The sequence below is a fragment of the Gasterosteus aculeatus genome, chromosome 8, assembly GCF_964276395.1.
Source record: "Gasterosteus aculeatus chromosome 8, fGasAcu3.hap1.1, whole genome shotgun sequence".
NCBI lineage: Eukaryota > Metazoa > Chordata > Actinopteri > Perciformes > Gasterosteidae > Gasterosteus > Gasterosteus aculeatus.
This window is the reverse complement of record NC_135695.1, coordinates 17,825,725-17,846,295: the sequence shown is the minus strand read 5'-3', so window position 1 is coordinate 17,846,295 and position 20,571 is coordinate 17,825,725. Positions and strand designations below refer to the sequence as shown.

General features: G+C 47.7%; 1 protein-coding gene across 2 annotated transcripts; it reads left to right on the top strand.

The window, feature by feature from the left end:
* Positions 1-219: 219 nt before the first annotated feature.
* plpp2b (phospholipid phosphatase 2b) lies at positions 220-15,606 on the top strand. 2 transcript variants are annotated; one of them, XM_040184904.2, is made up of 7 exons: positions 1,600-2,333; positions 2,482-2,577; positions 10,976-11,127; positions 11,248-11,510; positions 11,852-11,909; positions 12,324-12,500; positions 13,414-15,606. In XM_040184904.2, exons 2-7 carry the CDS (start codon positions 2,502-2,504, stop codon positions 13,570-13,572), a joined length of 885 nt encoding a protein of 294 aa, XP_040040838.1. In that variant the 5' UTR covers positions 1,600-2,333; positions 2,482-2,501; the 3' UTR covers positions 13,573-15,606. The 2 variants fall into 2 exon arrangements, with proteins under 2 accessions (XP_077964628.1, XP_040040838.1); XM_078108502.1 differs by having other exon boundaries at positions 220-2,577.
* Positions 15,607-20,571: the final 4,965 nt, after the last annotated feature.

The following is a 20,571-nucleotide window of genomic DNA, read 5'->3' as shown; positions in this document are numbered from 1 at the left end:
ATTATTTTCAATGACTAAATCTAGCGACAGTCTGTCTCTCCGATGTGTGACTCTCATGTTTATCAACCTTTCGTTGGGATTTTTTTAGACTCAAGGAATTTTTAGGAAACTTGAATGTACTGCAGTATTGAAACCCTTAGAAAAGACATCATATCTTGCATCAGGCACATATACATGATTGACCAAATGTCCTTCCTGCCCCTCGTCTGTCCCCTGCAGAGTTAGTCCTGAGCCCCCCGCTGCGTCTCCATCGCCTCTGATAGAAGGACATGCCACTGGACAGCAGGGACGAAGTCTCCTGCTACATCATCTGTCCTTAGGAGGTAAACATCTAACGTATATTGTCCATCCTCGTGAGGCCTTTTGCTCGCACATCTGTTTAAATATTCACTCAGACAAAAGCAGGACTCCCGGGACAAGTACCGGTAGGTATTTTCTAAGGACACTTCCCGAGCTGATTACAGTTCCAAAATGTGCAGTTTATTCACAGTTTCTTACTGCGTTGCATCACGCAGCCCAGAATGTGGTTTTAGCTGCATTGAATTGGGACTGTCATCTATGTTATCAATTGTATGCATATTTGGTGCTGTTGCATTGTTAGTGTGTGTACGTATGACTATGGTGCCATCTGCTGGTAAGAGGACAACTACAGTTCAAACACAGAGAGACAATTCTCAGACTGAACTCCAGTGTTCATAAGTAGTTAATGAAAGCCTTTGTAGATATGAAGATATCGGAAAGATATTTGCTGTGTTAGCTAGTTTTGATTTATTATATCCTGGCAATTTGGAAGCAGTGCCTCCTCGCCGCTGTGTTTTCATCGTGGCCATAACAACAGACTTTTTGGATACATCTATTCTGTTAAGAACTCTAATAGTTTCCTTAGTGTGACCGTTGGGATGGGGTCACTCTACTGGTGGAGAACACACCGGGTCCTTCTCATTAAGACTTCTCCACCTCCATGTTAATACCTGTATTGATTTGTGGTTGTGCCTTCTGTGCAGAGGCGAGAAAAGGTGAATGGTTGCGGTGGTCAATGTCTCCGTTAAGTCTGTTGCCTTTAGAAACAACCAGAAGGAGGCAGAAAAGGCTCCGCTTTCAAATAAATTCCTGCCGGCGTTTCCCCCGGCCTCTTCATGGTGCTGCTTTACTCAACTGATATTCTTCTCCATGGCACTGTTCCACTTACAAACTCAAGTTGTCATTGACAGCCGCACACACTCGCATTTAATTCTACCTCCTTCAACTGTGCAGAAAGTCAAATAAAGCAGAAATACAGAGTTCCTTTGTGTTTTCTGCCAAAACTCAGCGGGGCGGAACTAACAGAATCGGGAGATGTTTGTCATGCAAAATGAGTGAACTATTTATGCACACAAAGTACTCCAAAGTACTCGACTCATGGCTGCATGGTGGCAGCAAGGAGGGAGTGGGGTCCCTGGGGGGGGGCATCCTGACTTCATGGACTCATGCTGGTGTTAAGTCATGCTAATGCTCTCTGCAGCCCCAGCAGGTCTTCCTGCTTTAATGAAGCTGGAGGTTTTGTTCTCTAGCTTTCTACCCCCCCCCCCCCTTCCCCGCCCCCCTCCTAGTGACGTCATGGTTTTACTATGTATGTGTTTGCGTCTTATTTTAGAACCTGTTTGCTCTCTGGTAAGTTTCAACATAGATCTCTCTCAGGGAAAAGATTAACTTCTCAACTGATGTACTGGTTCAAGTGTTTCCCCCCTGTGGATCTTTGGGGTAAATGGAGTGCATGACGGGAGGAGATAATAAAGGGCTCTCATCTATGTGAGGAGTTCAGCAGTGGGCTAAACTGGGTTACTGCTCAATTAATTAGGAATTGATCATTGTTTCATTAAGTAATGAATTAAAGCCACAGCCCCACTGCAGTGCTTTTAAATCCACTAATCAATTAAACATTATTGCAAATTATGAGCTCAGGTGCAATGAAAGTAATTATTCTTAAAATAATCCTGTATTTTTTAGTTGTTTTTTTTATCTCACTGTGTGTCTCCATTTAAATGACAGCAAACAAAGTCGCAAAGCAGCGAGAGAGAAAAACAAAAAGCTAAAAACCACTGAGCGCTTTGCTCCAGCGCCCTTTGCCAGCAGAGGAAATGGGAGGGAGGGACCAGTTCTGCGGCTCGGTGCGCGCACTGGACTCTCCGGACGCCTCCGGCGCTGCGCAATTGGGAGGATCTCTCCACTTTTGTTTTTTTTTTGGGGGGGGGGTTGTTGCCAAACGCAGTGTAACCAACGCGCGCAAACGGACGCGAGACTCCGAGCGCTGAACCCGCTGTCGCCAAACACCTTTGCTGTCAATGTCGGCACAGGTACGGAAGGGAAGGGGATCCCGGAAGAGCTCGGAGTGCCGGTGACTACGGCTGTTTACGCAGCCTGCGCTTCTGTTCCGAAGCCGATGGGCTTCAAAAAGTAGTGACTCTCTACCCCCCCCCCCCCCCCCCCCCCCTTTTTTTAAAGTTGTTGATTAATTTAAGTGAATGAACGGAAAGAAGATGAAGGACCCGAGGAAGAAGACGCTGTACGTGCTGATGGACGTGCTGTGCGTTGTGGTCGGTAAGTGTGATTCGTTTCCATTTATTTGCATCAGGGGGCTTAAAACTTACAACGCAGAGCGAACGATGTCAATCATTTACGATGCATACGACAGACATGATTCCTGTGCTGACAGTGGTGAGCAGAAAACAATATGGTAAACAAAATGATTACAACCAAAAGTCAGATAATCCGCCTTTGGTAGGAGTTGCAGCTTCATACAGCTGATATTCGGACAAACATCACATGTTTGCGGTTGCAGCGGTCTGCTGTTAGTGGCTTAGTGACACAATATTTAATTTAATTGAAATGGTGGAAAGATGCCAGGGAACCACAACAAAGCTGTTTCATCCGCGTCTCCACGAAATGCAAATGAAGCGACTTTCCTTTGCGACGCAGTCCAACTTTCCACAAGAGAAGTCGCCCCGTTTGTTTGCGCAGATCCCAAATGAAACGGTGTCCGGGCTGAAATGTGACATTGAGCGGCACCGTGGTGAGGAAACGACCCTCAGGCCTGCAGGATCCTCCAAACTACTCAGCACTTTACGGAGTCTCAGGAAGCTCAATGTTTGTTTATGGAAATTCAATATGCGCGCGCGCGTGTGTGTGTGTGTGTGTGTGTGCGCGTTCGCGTGCTGGTTATTCAATATTTTCTAAGCCAGGAATCTTGTCAAAAATTCCCCCACATCCCGCGTACATTTCTCAGGATGTGACTTCCATGTTGCTCCACGGACGATTGTTTTGGCGTTTAACTTCACTTTTCTCCAGGATGAGTTTGTTTGGTGTCTTCATTGTTGTACCTTCCTTCTCTGAGGCATGAACAAATAACACACACGGAGACACACGGAGCACCACAGACGCCATTTCCTGACTAACTGGACAGCAATCCAGGAAGTTTACAAAGGAACTACTACATAGAGAGCATCCAATGGAAGCACCTGTTGTTGCAATGGAATGTGTGTGAGCAGCGTCCCTCGTCAGGGGCCACACCCACTACACACCTGTAGAGTCGCCTGTGTCAACATACGTGGAACACGGAGACGCCAGGCGAGTGTTTCAAACCAGTTCCATCAACGGCATGTTGTCGGCCATCCACATCCAGGTCCCTTAATAGACCCCACCATCCCATCCCAGAGATCTGCTGTGTATGTGGAATGTACCACTGCGGTGGGACTTTGGGTTTCCGTACCAACGCCACCGTCCTTCCTAGACAGCCGGGCTGCCGTGTTGCGTGATCTGCCCTGCTGTGCAGTTTCAGATTCCCCCCCCTTCCCCCCCCCTTCCCCCCCAGGCTCTCTGTGGAGCTTAGGGGTGTTTTTCCCCCGTCTGTGGGAACGTCCACACGCTGCTGAACTTGATAAGCCTCGCCGCTTTGCCTTCGCAGGTCTGGGATTAGCGTCTGTGTTTGGCTGCCGGCTCGGGTCTGGGTGGTGGCATCCCACCCTTTTGGGCCTCGCCCTTCCCCTTTCGCCACCCACGTCAGCCACCACAATAAATGTTCAGTCAACCCCCGAGCTTGTGTGAGGTTGCCCCGGGCATGTCACAACCGCACGGGGGGAGCTTGTAATTACGCTAACCATTAGCCTGCGCGGAAGCAGGGTTCGGAGATGGGTTCTGTCTGCGTTTTGGGACTGTTTACATTTCTCGTTGTAAACATTTATGTGAACATACCTTTTTTTTTCGAAGTGAAGACCACGTGGAAGAACCTTAAATGTGCATTTGTTCCACCCGTCAGCAGTGGATCACTCCGAATAGTCCGGTTGCTTAGAAGTCTATGAGAAAAATGACCCGACTTTTCACTTGATTTATGTCCTCGGTATACATTGGAAACCTCCGTTTATTGTCTCAATTGCTAGTTTGAAATGTTCTTCATTACATCATGAAGTTCATTCAATAAAGTATAGTCCTCTTTAGGGTGTGGCTACCTTGTGATCGTCACGCACTAATAAGCAATCATTGTTGGGGATGTTCCCTCCTATTGTGTTCCAACAATATAACCAGAAAACGAGACGCAAACTGGTTGTATCACGCGTCTAGTTTACAGCTCAAATATCAGCCGTGGCCATTCGTGCTCCATCGTGTCCCTCCTTTTGCTTCATGTGAGTCTGCTCTGGGCACAAACGGGCGGTGGGTGTTGGCTGGGAGGCGTTAACCTCCCAGTGCGAGGTTGCACTCGGTGCGAGAGTCAGAGGGGGGGGGACCTCAGCGAGTAATCTCTGCATGAATCGGGTGCTTATAACGAGCTGTGTGTTTATGAGTAATGCCTTACGTACTCAAGGTGAGTATGTGGGGCTAAAAGGCTTCCAGGCAACAAATTAGCGCAGGACACGCTCACGCACAACGTTCCATGTGTAGAACCGGGTAATGACGAACCAGTTATTTTTGATTTTACGCACACACGCATTGCCTCTGCATGCAGAAAGACCTGCTGAGATGACATCTTCCCGGTCATGTGACTCTCGTGTCTTTTGAAACACAACTGACTCCATAAATGAGTTTTATGTTGCTCCTGTGGGTTTGAGCTCGTAGCTGGAGAGTCTTCCCACACACACGGAAGTTATTTGCCTACAATAGAGTTTGCTCACAAAGCCCCGCGGCAGTAAACAGAGTCTTCCTCGCATGACCTTGGGTGCATGTGAACGGCCCGTCGCTCGGCTCTCTTCCCCTCCGCTTGGAGGCCCCGTGAGAGTTTGTTGGTGCTGCCGCAGCGTCTCCAGGGAGCCGGAAGGTCTCGCGCCGCTGTGTTCTGGAAGACTGATCGCCCCCGAGTTCTCAGCGAAAGGCTGCAGAGACGCTTGATGGGAATTGTTCTCCTCAGGAGAGCTGTGTCATGGAAACTGAAGCCCTATCAACAAACACGCTGGTCCCTCTGAGGAATATGAGCCCGGCTTATATTCTTCTCGTCCTTAATGACCTTAATTGCTGAAGGATTTGGGGTAAACCACCTACAGTCTTTCTTCAGTCATACTCTAAAGTGGATGAGAAACCGCGTTCATTTTGAGTCGTTAAAGTACCCACGTTTCAAAAAAGCTCAACAATGAGCTGGTAGAAAATGGAGGAATGTGGGGGAGAGGCACTGTTGCCATTGTCCTCTTTTGATGTAATTTTAACAGTTGTTATTGGTTTAAGACCTGAAATGAGATGAAAATCGGAAGCTTCAACCACTTTATTTCGTTTTAGGTCCTGCTGGCTGTTCTGTTGTAGTCAAAGGCAGAGGACTATAAGGCCTCCAAACATGCTTATTCTCTCCAGAGAAACAAGAACTGCTTTCAGGCAACCACTAAACATAGTCATTTGCATACTGAATACTCTGTATATAAATGTGTGTGTGTATACATTCATACATATATAGCAATGATGTGCAGACGACACATTTAGCGACCTTTCAGAGAAGCTCAGCCCCGTTGATGATCGTTCTCTCACTGCGGACCTTTTCATGGTTTCGGTTTAAACCTGTGTGGCCGGCGGCTTTGATCCCCTCCAGACTCTTTGATTCCCAGATTTAGACCCCTGCCCACCCCCCAAACCGCTCCTTACACACCACCACTCCTCCCTCGCCTGCCACCCGCCTCCGTCTGCAGTGCTCAGACCCGAGCATGCGTAAATGATGGACGGAGCGAGACGGCGGTGTCTTTAAAAAGGGAGAGTGGGCACCGGCAGCAGCAGGAGGGTTCGGTGTGACTGGTGGAGGTTGGGCGTTCCTCGCGTGAAGCCGAATTCCAGAGGCCAACGGCGGCAGAGGTTGTAGGCTCAGCACATACCTTCCACATTAGTCAGTCCGGCTCGGGGTGAGACAGTCACAAAGAGGGAGCCTCTAGTTGTTTTGCTTTGAGCCACCTTGTAAAGGTCTGTAACAGCGTGTTGATTTGGTTTCTCGCTGTCATTTCAGCCATGAATGTTCGGGGGGGGGGGGTGGGTGGATAAGGAAAGAAGGAACTCCCAAAGTAACCCTAACCCTGGAAAGAGAAGAAATGAGTGTATGAGGAGCAGATGTCCCAGCTGTGACCCTGCAGGAGAGTTTTAGACCAAATAGAGCAGCTCCAGGGCATGACAACAACCCCCCCCCCCCCCCCCCTCCTACACACACACACACAGGTTTTACAGGCCTTGAAAATAAGCATAATGACAACCCAGACTGTATGTATATCCAAGTGAGGAGAATAATAGTCCGTCCACATGGTTTTACAGGTGCAGCAGGTTGGGTCGGGGAAACACGGGCCGATGATCAAGGCGTTGGCTTTTTCCGCGAGCGGCAGCGGCAATTGTGACCTGAGACAAAGAGAGAAAAACTGCAATTTGAAAAAGGAAACGGCCAAAGAGCGAGAGAGAGCGAGACAGGACGTAACAGGCCTCAGAGCTCTGCCCCCGGGGTGCTATTGTGGTCCAAATGGTCCTTTTCGTAATTGCACATCTGCCGGCTAAGTAAAGCACCAGCCCATCGAGGCCTCTATATTTAAAACAGAAGGAGAAGTGTGTGGGAGGACGCTGCGCTCAAGAGGATTGACAGACAGAGAGACGCAGCTCCAGAGAGAAGAACGAATGACTTTGAATAAGAGAGAAGGGGGAGGAGAAGAAAGCCGAGTAGAGGATGTGAATCAGCAGTGACGGAAGGAGCGGAGGACAGCGTGCCCTTTCTCTCACTGGCATCTTTGTTTGTCCGTGGTATCAATTATTGCCACCGAGTGTTTATCTCTCCGTTGCCCTGGCGGCCGTTCAGCAGGGCGGAGGAGGTTTATGGACGGAGGCCCATCTGCGACCAGGTCAAATGAAAAAAGCCCCAGAATGCAAGCAAAAGCCTCCAAGATGGGCCTTCTTTAATCTGAGGCAGGAAACGCTTGAGCTCTGCATCCTGCGACTTCAAACAAGCTCCCATTTGGGGCTCAGGCAGGAGATTTCTTTTGTGGGGGGGGGGGGGGGGGGCTGACTGGCAGCTAGAGATTAGCTTCCTGGCTGCATTCCAAACTGGCAGCGTTTTTCCTTTTCTACATCCGTAAAGGCAGGTGTCTGAAGAGAAGGTTCTCCACTGCAACCCCCCCCCCCCCCCCCCCTCGCCGCCTTGACGTTCTTTTGTGTTTTCTCGGCGCATAAAATCAACCACGCGAGTCATTGACTTGGTCTTTAAGAAGGTGCAAAGCAGCGCCGCGTCTCGTCCCGTGGGCTCGTCCCGTGGGCTCGTCCCGTGGGCTCGTCCCGTGGGCTCGTCCCGTGGGCTCGTCCCGTGGGCTCGTCCCGTGGTATCCCAGTGACCTATTCCGCCAGCCAGAGGGTTTATTTTTGTGCTCAAGTGTGTCTGATTTTTGTTTTTTTTTAAGAGAGTGGCTGCTTTGTTCCACTCACTCCCTGGAATGTGTGGGTAACCGGCCGAGTTTGTTGAAGATGATTTAGTAATCGCGCAGAGGCCAATAAAAACCTTTTAGCATGTAGCCCAACAGACAAATACAAATGACACCCGCAATGTCGTAGATGGGAGACGCTGCAGCTTTTCAGCCAGGTTGGAGGAGGTGGTTTATTCCCTTTAATTCTCCTCCTCGCTGCGCCGTGATGAATGTCCTGCTCTGGCAGGTGTTAAAAGCTTCATGAAACAGTTTGAAGTTTCTGTACCACATCAATAGAAATGATTATGTCCTCCGGCCCTTTCAAAGAGACATTTACCATGCTGTAGTAAGTAAATAAACTTCCCCCGTGACACCCCTCTTTAAAGCGTACTTACAACTTATGTAGTAATAATATGTGGTGGATTGCAAGTCTTTCTTTACTTTTGTCTGGTGTTCCAGTGGATTTTTAAGGTTGTGTTGAACGCACAAATTACTTTAGGCCTCAAAAGTTGGTATTGGCTGAAAAAATATGTTGAGTGGAAACAGATTTCCTGTCTGTATTTGTCACCTCCTAACCAATGGATTTATGCCTCTAACCCCTAAGAACAATATTTATTTTCATGCCCGATAATATTATGCTACCAAATAGCAAATTTGACGGTTGATTTTTACATTTGGGTCCATACCAGACGTATGAGGAGTCTGGAAATGTTTAAGATAATATTTGGAAGATTTTCTTTTGAAAATAGCGTTCTTGGGAGATGCGTCCTGTAAGGACCCTCTCAGTTATGGGGTAGAAAGGTCTTTTGCCAGCTGCAAGCAGGATACAGATGCAGAAGCTGCCACATCATTGAATTCCCCTTCCCGACACGTCCGAGGCAGGATGTTGGTTAAATGCAAGAGAACATGCATTGTGCTGACGTCGTCACAGACACGACTATTGTGACGCTTGGGAAAAAAAAAAATACTTTATATGTGACCAGTTTACCAAGTCCCGGCGCGGCGGGTAGATGGCAGCGACCCGGCCCGGCGTCTGGTGGTCGGTGGCTTGTGGGAAGTCGCTGTACAGGAACAGGTGTCATCCAGCTGCTGCTGCTCCCAAAAAAGATGAGGGTCCAATGCATCAAATATTTAGGAGTGATGTTGTTCTCTTTTTGGAGCTTGATGAGAACAATAAAACCACTTTTGTGTCCGTACCCATGGGTCACATCAGTGAATTCATGCCATGGTTTTTGTCCGACGAGGCGCCTGAGACCGGATGCCAGTTCTGTCGCTGAACAGGTTCCCACAAACAGGATGATGGTGGTGCTAAAATGAAAAGAATATGGCCTAAGAATGTCCAGGAATTGTTTACCGTAGCTTACCAAAGAAATTGGGAACAGCCGCTTTAGCTCTTTTGTTATTTTTGCATTTCACCCATAACAAATCTGCAGGAAAAGTTCTGTGTGGTCCGATTTCCAAACAAAATGCTTTGATTACTAAGAAGACGGCCGCGTTTCCCCCTTTAACACCCTGTGTTGAAACTATTAAAGTTTTCCGTGTTTAAATACCGTGTTGCGTTCCCTTGGCCTCTCAATTTGTGTTTTTTTCCCCTCCCTGTGTGTCTGGTTTAAACCCAACTCCTCTCAGGTCGAGTTACAACCAGTGTAACGTTGTGTTTATCTCATAGAGCGTTGTTGTCTACGCTCCTTTTTAACAGAAAGCTTCTATTTTGTCCCACTCGCTGAGCACAACGCTCCTTGTCTCACGGTGTCCTGTGAGGAACACGTGCATGGAGTTGTAACTAGGCAACGCATTTACTCGTGTCATGTCCACTTGGATGGAGAGGGACACTCTGCGTCTCATTGTCCAGGTGTCTTGTTGTGTCTTGTTGTCCCAGTATCCCTCCATTTACAGCAGGCTGTTGTTTCTCAATGGTTTGAGTTAAAGGGTGCGTTCACCTCCGCTGATCCATATTTTTTCGCTTTTGGTCTCAGTCTTCCGCTTGTGGACCCTCGGCCTCTCATCAGCAAGTCTCGCTGGAAGTCCTTCTGGACTGTAGCTGTGGACTTTTTAAGAATGGGAGGGGCGCGCCGCTCATTTACACAGAAATATAATCCCATTGGTGAGAACACATTTCGAGTGTGTGCTGTTTTTCTTGCGTTTAGTATGCGGCTGTGTGGCATTTCCACCGCGGCCTCAACACTGTCTGGCCCTCCGTTTTTACGGACAGCGGTAGTGGATATCGGACGCATTCCTCAGCAGGGCAGCGACTCGTGATTGTTTCCATCCATCAGTTAATGGTTTCAACTTTGTACGCGACGTAAAACACAGAAAGATAAGACGCCCAAAAGAATCCCTCAAAATCCATAGTCCTCGGCTCTATATCCTCAGTGTGTTTTTGTTTTATTAAAGTTGGCGTTTGCCCCCCGAATTTTCCTTCAGTCTATTTCAATTAGGGAGGAGCTTGAATGCATTTATTAAAATGTGCCTTTGTTCTTCGACAAAATGCAGCGAGCCGAGTCTCAATGAGGTATTTCTTCGATAGACGTCAGCTACATTTGGGCCTTATTTTTGCACCCAGCCGCATCATTCAAAAGAGCTGCAGTTGTGTCTGTCTAAGGAAATGTATGTGCCGGCTTGTGTCTGTGATGTTTGATTTGTACATATGCCAACATCCCTGTGTGTATGTAAATACTATTTTGTTTGTTTTTGTAATTCCCCGCTCTGCATTTTTACCCAGACATTTAACTGCTAAATGTTTTTGTTTTTTTATTCTCCTTGTGGCTTGTTTTTGTCTTTGTTTTTAGACTTTGAGGTCCAAACGGGAAGGGAGAAAACTATTTGGCTATCCTTAGAAAAACATTTTCACTTCCCAGCTCCTTTTGAAATGACGTCATGTCTGAAAAGGCACAACAGTGTTATTCCACTTTTTTTCATTTTAGAATTACAATGTCAATTAAGACCAGGATCAAACTTTCTCCTGGTCTGGTTGCCCACTCATGATCTCTGCTGTGACCACTGCGTCCATCTTACTGCACCAAACGCACGACTTCTCCAAATACCGCAAACAAATCCCTCCCATCGGCTCAGACTGTTGTTTCTCTGCTTTGTTGTGGCTGCAGCGGCCCTGCCCTTCATCATCATGACCATCGTGTTCAAGCCGTATCAAAGAGGGGTTCACTGTGACGACGAGAGCATCATGTACCCTCTAAAGCCAGACACCATCACCCACGGCATGTTGGCGGCGGTCACCATCTCCTGCACCGTCGTCATCGTAAGTTCCACTTCATCCCCTTCAGTGTTCTAATGATGCTAAATGCCAAATGATGAAGAAAAAAGATTGGATCCTGGCCTGAAGAGAGCTCTTTTTCCATGTTCTCCCTCATCCCCTCAGATCTCCTCGGGAGAAGCTTATCTGGTCTACAGCAAGAGGATTCACTCCAATTCTGACTTTAACCAGTACGTGGCCGCGCTCTACAAGGTAGTGGGCACCTTCCTGTTTGGAGCCTCCGTCAGCCAGTCGCTCACCGACCTGGCCAAGTTCACCATCGGCCGCCCGAGGCCGAACTTCATGGCCGTGTGTGCCCCCAAGGTCTGCACGGGGTACATGCAGGTGATCAACTGCACTGGAAGGCCCCGCGACGTCACAGAGTCCAGGTAGGAGCGGCACATCCAAGTACTGTAGCTCGGGACGCACACCAATCGCGGCGATATTTTCGCCTGTGGGTATCGGCTGAGTACCGATCTTAATCCAGTCCTTAACGAGTAAGCTACATCTGTTGGAGCCAGTATCATATCGGTGTCTGTGCATCCCTGATTGTAGCAAAGTACCTGCAGCATGATGCTCGGAGATGAAAAATATATAATGAAACCATTTAATTGACACTTATTATTGCATACTGGTGTCTTTGTGCGCGATGATGTGACACATTTAATGGTGCCGACTGTATCGGACGGCTTTAAACAGCCCGCGTGACGCATTTGATTCCTTTCCCCAGATTGTCCTTCTACTCCGGCCACTCCTCGTTTGGAATGTACTGCATGCTCTTCTTAGCGGTAAGTACGGCACGTGAGCTGAAGTCCTACAACGCAGTATAAATATGCATCTCTATGTACAGTAAACAAGGAAAGGGATGTCTGAATCGGGCTTAACAGTCCCCAGCTGGACTCGTCTAATGACAGGCTCCTGCTTTTGGATCCGTGCTTGAGGGCTAATTGTTGAGAAGGACCCAAAACATCTCGTAGAGGTTCGCTCAAGATGTATGATTCCAGGGAAGGAGCTGAGACGAGTAAAAGGAGAAATGAGCTGAGCATCAGTACCAATGATTAAAGGCAGCTGTGTGAGACTTGTGAGGCGTTCAGTGTTGTAACGTTTGCGGTGTAGTATCTATCCCCTGATCTCTCTCTCTCTTTCTTTCTTTTCCAACCCTTCTCCTCCCCCCCCCCTTGCTCTTCTTCCACTTCCTACAGCTCTACGTGCAGGCCAGACTGGTGGCTAAGTGGGCCAGACTTCTCCGGCCCACCATCCAGTTCTTCCTGGTGGCCTTTGCGGTGTATGTGGGTTACACCCGAGTCTCTGATTACAAGCACCACTGGAGCGACGTGCTGGTGGGGCTGCTGCAGGGAGCGCTCGTTGCCGTTCTCAACGTGAGTCTCCACGGCAACTTCTCTCAAGGACAAACGTTGCAAAATTGAAGAATTCCAAAGTGCTATTTCTAAGTCGGGGAGCTTTTCACTTCGGGTCCGGTAAATCAAGATGGTTTTGGCAACTTGCGGGACAAAAATTGTATACAACTACTACAATAAAATATAGGAATAGCTAGAAGCTATTGAGTTGACCGTCTCCTGGCCACATTTTCGGACATTAAGCTGTCTGCGAAGAATCTCCAGCCTCAAACATTGAGTCACAGTCCTGTGCTTTCTGGCTTCGGGCAAAGCAAACATAGGTAGGTCCAGATCGTTAAAAAAATGACATTGAGTGGAAATCTTTCTATTAGTTACACTCCCTTCAGAGTGCCGAGCTTTACTTCAGTCTGGCAGTGAAGGAGGGGAATGCAGTGTGGCAACAGCAAAGTGTGACTTGATACAAACCAACACACAAAAGTCCATTCTGCTCACTTCATCCAGCCGGGCGTCCTGATTGTATGACACTTTCCTGTATTCGAGTGACCTGCACCGCCGTGTGTGTGTGTGTGTGTGTGTGTGTGTGTGTGTGTGTGTGTGTCCATGTGTGATTGATTGGGAAGTGAGCCCTGCTCCTTTGGCCTTCACAGTGTTATGTGCAAGTGGAAACCCTCTTGGGCTCAGTGTTTTATGGCCTTCAGGAGTTGCGTCTGCTCTCTGTGTGTTCCTCTTAGATGTGTGTGTGTGTGTGTGTGTGTGTGTCACTCCACAGCTGCGCATAGACCTGCAGAGACGCATAAAATCACAGTTTCCAGCCCAGCCTTTACCTCCTCTGCATCCCTTACATGCTTATACTCCAATTTTTGTTAGTGACCTAAGCTAAAATCCTCTTTCCTGTTTCCTCCTCTCCTCTTCCCTCCCCTCCTCTCCTCTCCAGGTGCACTTTGTGTCCAACTTCTTTAAGAAACGTCCTCCACGTTGCAAAGCGGCAGACGCGGCGGATAGCGACGCGCCGGAGAGGAAACCCAGCCTGCAGATCGCAGACGCCGAACACGGGAACCATTACAACTATCACCACAACCATGGTCCCGTGTGACGGGGGGGGGCCGTAGGGAACCGAGGCTCCAATCCCCCTTTCTCCAACCACTCCCCGCCCCGCCCCCACCCCACACACACCTCCCACCATCACAACCACTGGACTGACTGAGGGGGCGATATTTGACGCCACCAGGTTGCCTGAGCCCCCTCTCAAAGACACCGCGATGACCTCCCTTTCTCGTGTAAGAGACAGACGTGTGAGAGAGGAGCGTGTTGTCCATGAGACGTCCTCGTCGATGTCTCAGGCGTGTGTGTGTGCCTAAAGCTGCGTTAAGCGAAAGACTCCGAACCCACGGCCGCAAAGCTGTGACGCACTGGCGCCTTAAGCCAGAGGCCGACACAGAGGACCGCGGGCATCCCAACGAGAGCCCCCCCCCCCTCGCCCACCGACAAAAGTACGACTTGATATTCACTAGCCCGGGTGCCTTCATGCCCCCTGCAGGTAGAAGTGTGTTCTCTTGGGCGTCATACATGCTCCACTTTCTGTACTCGTCACCATCATTTGACCCGCACCGTTTCGTGGTTGGTTCACTACCTAAACCGCCAGCGGTGTGGGACGGGGGGGTCGGGCTTCATAGTACTAACAACTGTTTGACTTACCCGATCGATTTGATCTGGGTATCACATAAAACGCTTAATGTAGCTATGACCGCTTTTTGTGTAATTTTAATGTCTGTATGTAGAGAACCAAATGTGTTTTCAGCGATGAAAGAAAAAGAGAGGGAGAAAGGCCAGAATGCCGATGATGATGATGATGATGATGATGATTTGCTTCATCCGAGTGCCGCTATTCTTAGTTCAGTCTCGTTGAGTCGTCTCATCAATTGGTCTGGATCCAAATGGAGTGAAGGATATGGAGACTTAAGCTTTAGAGGCTGATCTTGTGTCCAGACTGGGTCGGATTAACCTTCAACAATGGTGACGCTTTTTGGAAAAATGTTTGAATTGAATTGTTTAGTTAGTGAAGGATTTTTGTGTCCCCTGTGTGAGATGGACTGCAGGGTTTAGAAACCATTGATAGCTTTCCTTACTGTTGGACTTAATGTGCCATACCACTACTATACTGCCAATCAAATATCACGCTACTTGCCATCTATCCGGTCTTCTTTTCTCTCTTTTCATTGTGTTTTTTTGTTTTTTTACTTCCCAAATACTATCAATCAAAGGAGGACGAGGCGGCCATTTTGAAAATGGTGTTTTAATTTATTTTAAAAAACAAGACTAGTTTTTTATTTACTCTTTTATAAAGTCGGAAACGTCAGCGCTGTCGAGGTTTTTGTGCAATCAACCCCGCTTGCCACTATGAGCCGCAAATGCTGTATATATACTAATGCTGTGAGACATGTTTCATGTTGTGCGAAGGATGCTTGTGTGTTTTTGTTTTCACTTGGACGTTACATCTTATTTCACCCTGTACACTGTTGCTTTGGCCATCGGGTTCTCAGACGGGCGGCTGCGGGAGTTGCCACACAAACGGATCCAGCTCCAAACATATTCCCACTTCCCCCCCCAAGATTCATCTGCGTTCCTCTTACCCTTCCCCGTGTTGATAGACGGGGTTCATTTGTGAAAAAGGTCTCCTGTGCAGAATACGGACCCCTGGAGGACCAGATCAGACCAGAAACCTGAACTGGGGGGGGGGACACACACGTTAAGACCGACAGACAGACAGACAGAATATCACCTGGTAGTGATTGTGAGGCCCCAAAGCTGAGCGGGGACCAGAGAAAGGCGGGGTACTTCAGGGGGGCGGGGTGTGGGGTATCCCATGGTGAACCCTTTGCCCCTGGGGACCTCTGCACGTTTAAAACACACATCTGCAATGAGAAACAGCTGGATCCGTGCGAGCCCTCCCCCTGCATCTAAATCACCTGTGTATTATTCCAAAAGAGGACGAGGAAGTAGACTCTGGTCGGCCAATCTCCTGTTTATATGTCCAACGTGGGTGTAATTAAAGGTGTTTGCCTTTTATTATACATAAATTATCTACAGGCTTCAAAACAGAGAATTGTAAATAAATATATAATCACTCAGGTATATTGGTTTGTTTTGATTTATTGATTTAATGTCAGCGATGTTATTGTTGAATCACACCGGACTTTCTAAAATGGTTGAAACTAAGACTTGAAGCACTATGTGTGTCATGTACTTGATAGGTGATGGGAAACACGCTTTCTGCAGAAAAGAACTTTGGAAATGAGATGATGATGATGATGACGTCGTCGTGGAAGCATCAAGCTGTTCATGCAGAGTTAACTGTAATCCTTTATATTAAGTAACTAATTAAGTAACTTTATAAACATTGTATCGTATAGCATCTGCTCTGCTTGCCCGAAATACAGAACAAATACCTACCAACATTTTCTCACTTACCTCTAGTGCTATTCAGCCAATACAATAAGGGAATAGAAACCTGAAGAAACAGTCAGAGACTGCATCTGTGTTATTTTGGTGGAGCACTTTTGTGAAACACCATCAATTTGATTTTGGTTCCCTTGCTCAATATGGAACTCCAACATTAGAATAAATTGCATTATGTGCATATCAAGATCCATCAGGGAAATTTGCATTCACGCACCAACCGCCAAGACAAATTCCTTGTATGTTTGACATATTTTGGCAATAAATGTTTCCTGATTCCTGAATCAGAATTTTTCACAAAAAGAAGAATCCAAAGCAGGTGCTGAGGATTCAGGAAGGGGTTAATTGGGGCTCCCGCGCTGCCGCCGCGTGTCCCTGCTGGAGAATGGATGTGGCTCTACAAAAATAAACATGTATTTATAACTAAATAAACCCTGACTGGACCCATGGGGACGTCTGCGGGAGTCGTGTTGGCAGCGCTATTGAAAGCCACTGTCGTCCCTCGTTTAAAACGTTATGACTCACTCGCACGTTTTGAAAGTTGTGCGTGCGATCGGCTATCACTCAGAGGGCCGCCACACAACAGGAAATGGGAAACATTAAGGTGTTTTATACACACTTCATTTTCTACAGGATGATTTCTAAGTGTGAGCTCACAGCCTTCTCTTTTATTTCTCTTGAGATTCAAATGCGTATTCATTCTGAATATATTATCCCCATGCTGAACAATAAATCTACCTTGTTACATTATGAGACGTTATCTCCACGGTGACCGGAGGCCTTTCTGATCCTGCTGAACAGGATGTCTTCCTGCGGTCGTAAACAGCAAGGCCCTATTCATCAGATGTCTCTGTCTGCCCGAGGGGGTTAATGGGGCAGAGGAAACCGGAGCTCTGCTGGATGAATACATTCTTATGGCTTTGGTCACCAGACTATCCGCATGCTGTGAACAGCCAAAACAATGTGCAGTAACTGTATGAAATATTGTTCAGCACGATCTTGAACGAAATGAACATGGTGCAAGTTGTTGTTTTAAGACCGTGAAACAAATGTTAAAATCACGTGCTGTGTCTGTTCTGGTGACAAACGTGTCGAAACAAACGCAGCCTGGTGACAGGTGGAGGTGGAGAGGAGCGGTTTTGTGGAAAACCTCAGCAGTGGACTCGGCAAGGCGTTTCTCTATGGCAGAGGTCTTCAACAGGGGGTCCACGACGGGGTCCGCGGAGTTCTGCAGGGGGTCGTGAATTTTTTATTATTTAAAAACAAAATGTCAACCAATTTTCTTTCCACAAATTTAAATGTCTTTAGAATCAGAATTGTATTTATTGTCTGTAAATACACATTAACATGAATCCAACATATTGTAGAAACGGATAAATTGATGGAGGAGACGTTGTCTTTCAGTCCCACAGCAGCTCTCAAGCTGATACGACATCACAGCCAATCAGATCCATTCATGCTCACGTCTAAAGAGGGCGGAGCTCAAAGATAAAAGATGGAGGACCAAACTCCGTAGAACAGGGGGTCCCTTCTGCATCTCGCCATCAGCCTGGGGGTCCTTGGCCTGAAAAACGTTGAAGACCCCTGCTCTATGGCTGTATAACTGAGCGTCCCTCATGCGGTGTACAGGTATATTCCTCCGCTCCCTTCAGGCCTTGGTTCACTGTTAAAGAGTTCCCATCAAATAGGTAATAGTTCAACTACTGAATTACATTAAGTTGAAGTCGGAGAAGTAGCGGGATCCTCAGATGGATGGAAACCAGTGGGCGTGACGGTCAGACGAGTTATGATCGAGCCACGGTTAGTTAGTGTCCCGCCTGACATCCCTAAATAAACAGACAAGAAGCCACTTAAAAAGCGGAGGGAATGGGCCGTAAAACTGAAACAGACACGGAAGAGACCTGAGCTGCTTTACATGAGTAGGATACCCCTTTTCCACCAACAAGAACCAGGTGCTGGTTCGGAGCCGGAGCTAGAGCAGGTTCGGAGTTGGTTCAACTGACGAGCCTCCAAACTCCCGGCCTCCCGGAACTGTTTACATGCAGTTCTCAGCACTCTGAGGGGGAAATGTGCGTCTCAGAAAGGGCATTAAGTGCCCCACAATCACACACCGGCCGTGACCCCGGCAGTCAACATCGCCGCCTCAGGAACTCCTTCTTCTGACCCCTGCGGTCACACTTGAGAGGATTGGGAGGTGTCACAGAGAGCCGCTTCTGTAACAATCTCGTCGTGGGGACATTTGTAGCTTGGCGCCGCATTCTGGCAATTAAAATGCCTCCAGAAATGAGCCTCTTGTTTTTTCGCTTCCTGCTTTTCTATTCCGCTGTCTAACATCCACGCTTACTCCCACGCAGACCTACATTATTGGAGCTTAGTTTTAGGCCCTATAGGCTTTCATGAAACATTGATTGTTTATTCAAGGATATCATTTTTATGAGAAATTCAAAGGAAATCCAAAAGGAAGATGACCAACCGTGTTCGGCCTTTATTGAAATGATCCAGGCTGTCTGTGTAAGACAATTTCCGATTTCCCTTTAGAATTACCACGCTGAGAGCAACCAACTACCCTGCAAATCGGTGTCCTTAAACCTGTGATTCACTTCCGAACATCTCCTCTCCACAGCAATGATTGAGTGCTTTACAGCAACCGCAATTACACCACTCGGCTGTGGGACGAGAGCACGAGCGCGAGGTGTCGGGCAATGATGATGACGAAGACGATGATGATGATGATGATGATGATGACCACATCGACGATGAGGATCCTAACCCTTTACCGCGAGAATCCAGTCGGCTGCAGCAGAGACGCTGCGCGGTGGCAGATAACAGCAGATAGTACGTCAGCGTCACTGAGGTCCCACCACACGGGGACTAATACCTGACATGCAGGCTGCTGCAGTGGAGATCCCATCAGGCAAACCCAGCTCCTGCAGAGGGAAAGTCAGCCTGTGGACCTTTGAAGGAGCCTTCTCTAAGAGTTGGTCATCCAGCAAGGACATTGCATTTTGGCAACGTTAAAAAAAACAAACCCAAAGGCTTCTGTAGAAACGATATGAAATGATAATTCAGTTTCAGGTGAGTAAACAGTAATGACAATATAGTTATGAAATTCTATTTCACCTTACACAGTGATCCTTTAGGGTAACTAAAATCATATTATTATACAGTTTAACCTCCATTAATCTTTTTATAATAGCCTGTCTTGTATTGTTTTAGCAAATGTCGGTCATATTCTGATAAGAACTAATCAATGGTCAAAAGTAGCTCGTGCCCAGCCTTTGGGCAGTGCGGTCTGAGCTGCTGATAAAATAAAATTGATAATAGAACCAGAGATAATCCAGGTTCTTATCTCTAAGTCTCCACTTGCAATATATATACGCCTCGCTGCAGCTTCCCTGCACATTTCTGATGGAAATATTCAACAAACATCCCCCTGATTTCATTCTGTATACCCCATTCTAGAGGAATAGTTCTCGCTCCAGTGAAATGTTTAATTTTCTTTGAAGCTGTAAGTATCAGCCCCTCCACTGGTTCTGTTAGAGTCCCAGTTTTAATCCTGATTTGGGACCAGTTCTAACAGCCTTCATGACGGCCGAGGACGTGTTGGACTGATTTCATCTCCCTGCTTCGGCCTTGGGACCACATTGACCTCCCCGGGGGTGATGCATAGAAGAATATTTCCTTTCACGTAGTCATCCACTCCCGTCCTGCGTACGTGACTCAACAACGTGGGAGAAATACGCGGGGGAAGACTACGTCGAGACAAACAACAATGATCTCCTTAAATCCTGCTCTAATCTGTATGATGACGCCAGTTGGATTTCTGCCGCCGTCTAAACTACTTACAGGGACTTGGATGATGTCCATTCTTAAAGATCATTTATTTTTCTAGATATCAGTCCAATTTCGAACTCGGCAATGTGTTTTGCAGACGTGTCACTCTTCTCTCCAATGGAAAGAAAGAAGTGGTAAGAAAAAGGTAGTGTGGCAGGAGCTGCTTTTGGCCCGAGTGGAGATGCCCTAAGCGGTTTTAGGAGGTATCTAAAGCACCAGCGGTTCCGGCCTCGAGTCTCTTGGCCTGTGCATGACGTCGGGGCGGCTTTGGGGGTCCTTGCACATTTCCTCCAGGCAGCCTGCAGAGAGAGGGCCAGAGAGCTAAAGCAACAGCAGCAGCAGCAGCTTCCAAAGCTCACCACTACCAACAGCGACCCCCATGAGGGATTTATTACACACGTGTTCCCCTTTGCTCCGGCTTTCACGTCGCTCCACTTCCACCCTGCAAGTCGCGCAAGACTTTATGGTTTCACGGTGAAGTGGAGAACGCGCCTCGCTGCATGCGGAACGGTAGCGACACAGAGAGGTAAACACACCTTGGGCCCGTTTCTGGAGGCCCAAGGCCCGCGTTGCTCCCTGCAGCCGTGGCCAAGTGGATGAATAAAGGCTGCAGTTATCAGTTAACAAGAGCTATAATCGGGGAAGTCTGGGTTTTTTATCGCTGTCGACATGTTTTCCCCCGAGGAAATACTAATACACAGTGACCGACCATAAAGGACCACCCATCTCATCAGACGAGGAAGAAGTGTGTCCCTCACACGGCTACGTTGCAGAATTCAACCCAAGACATTTTCATAATGTT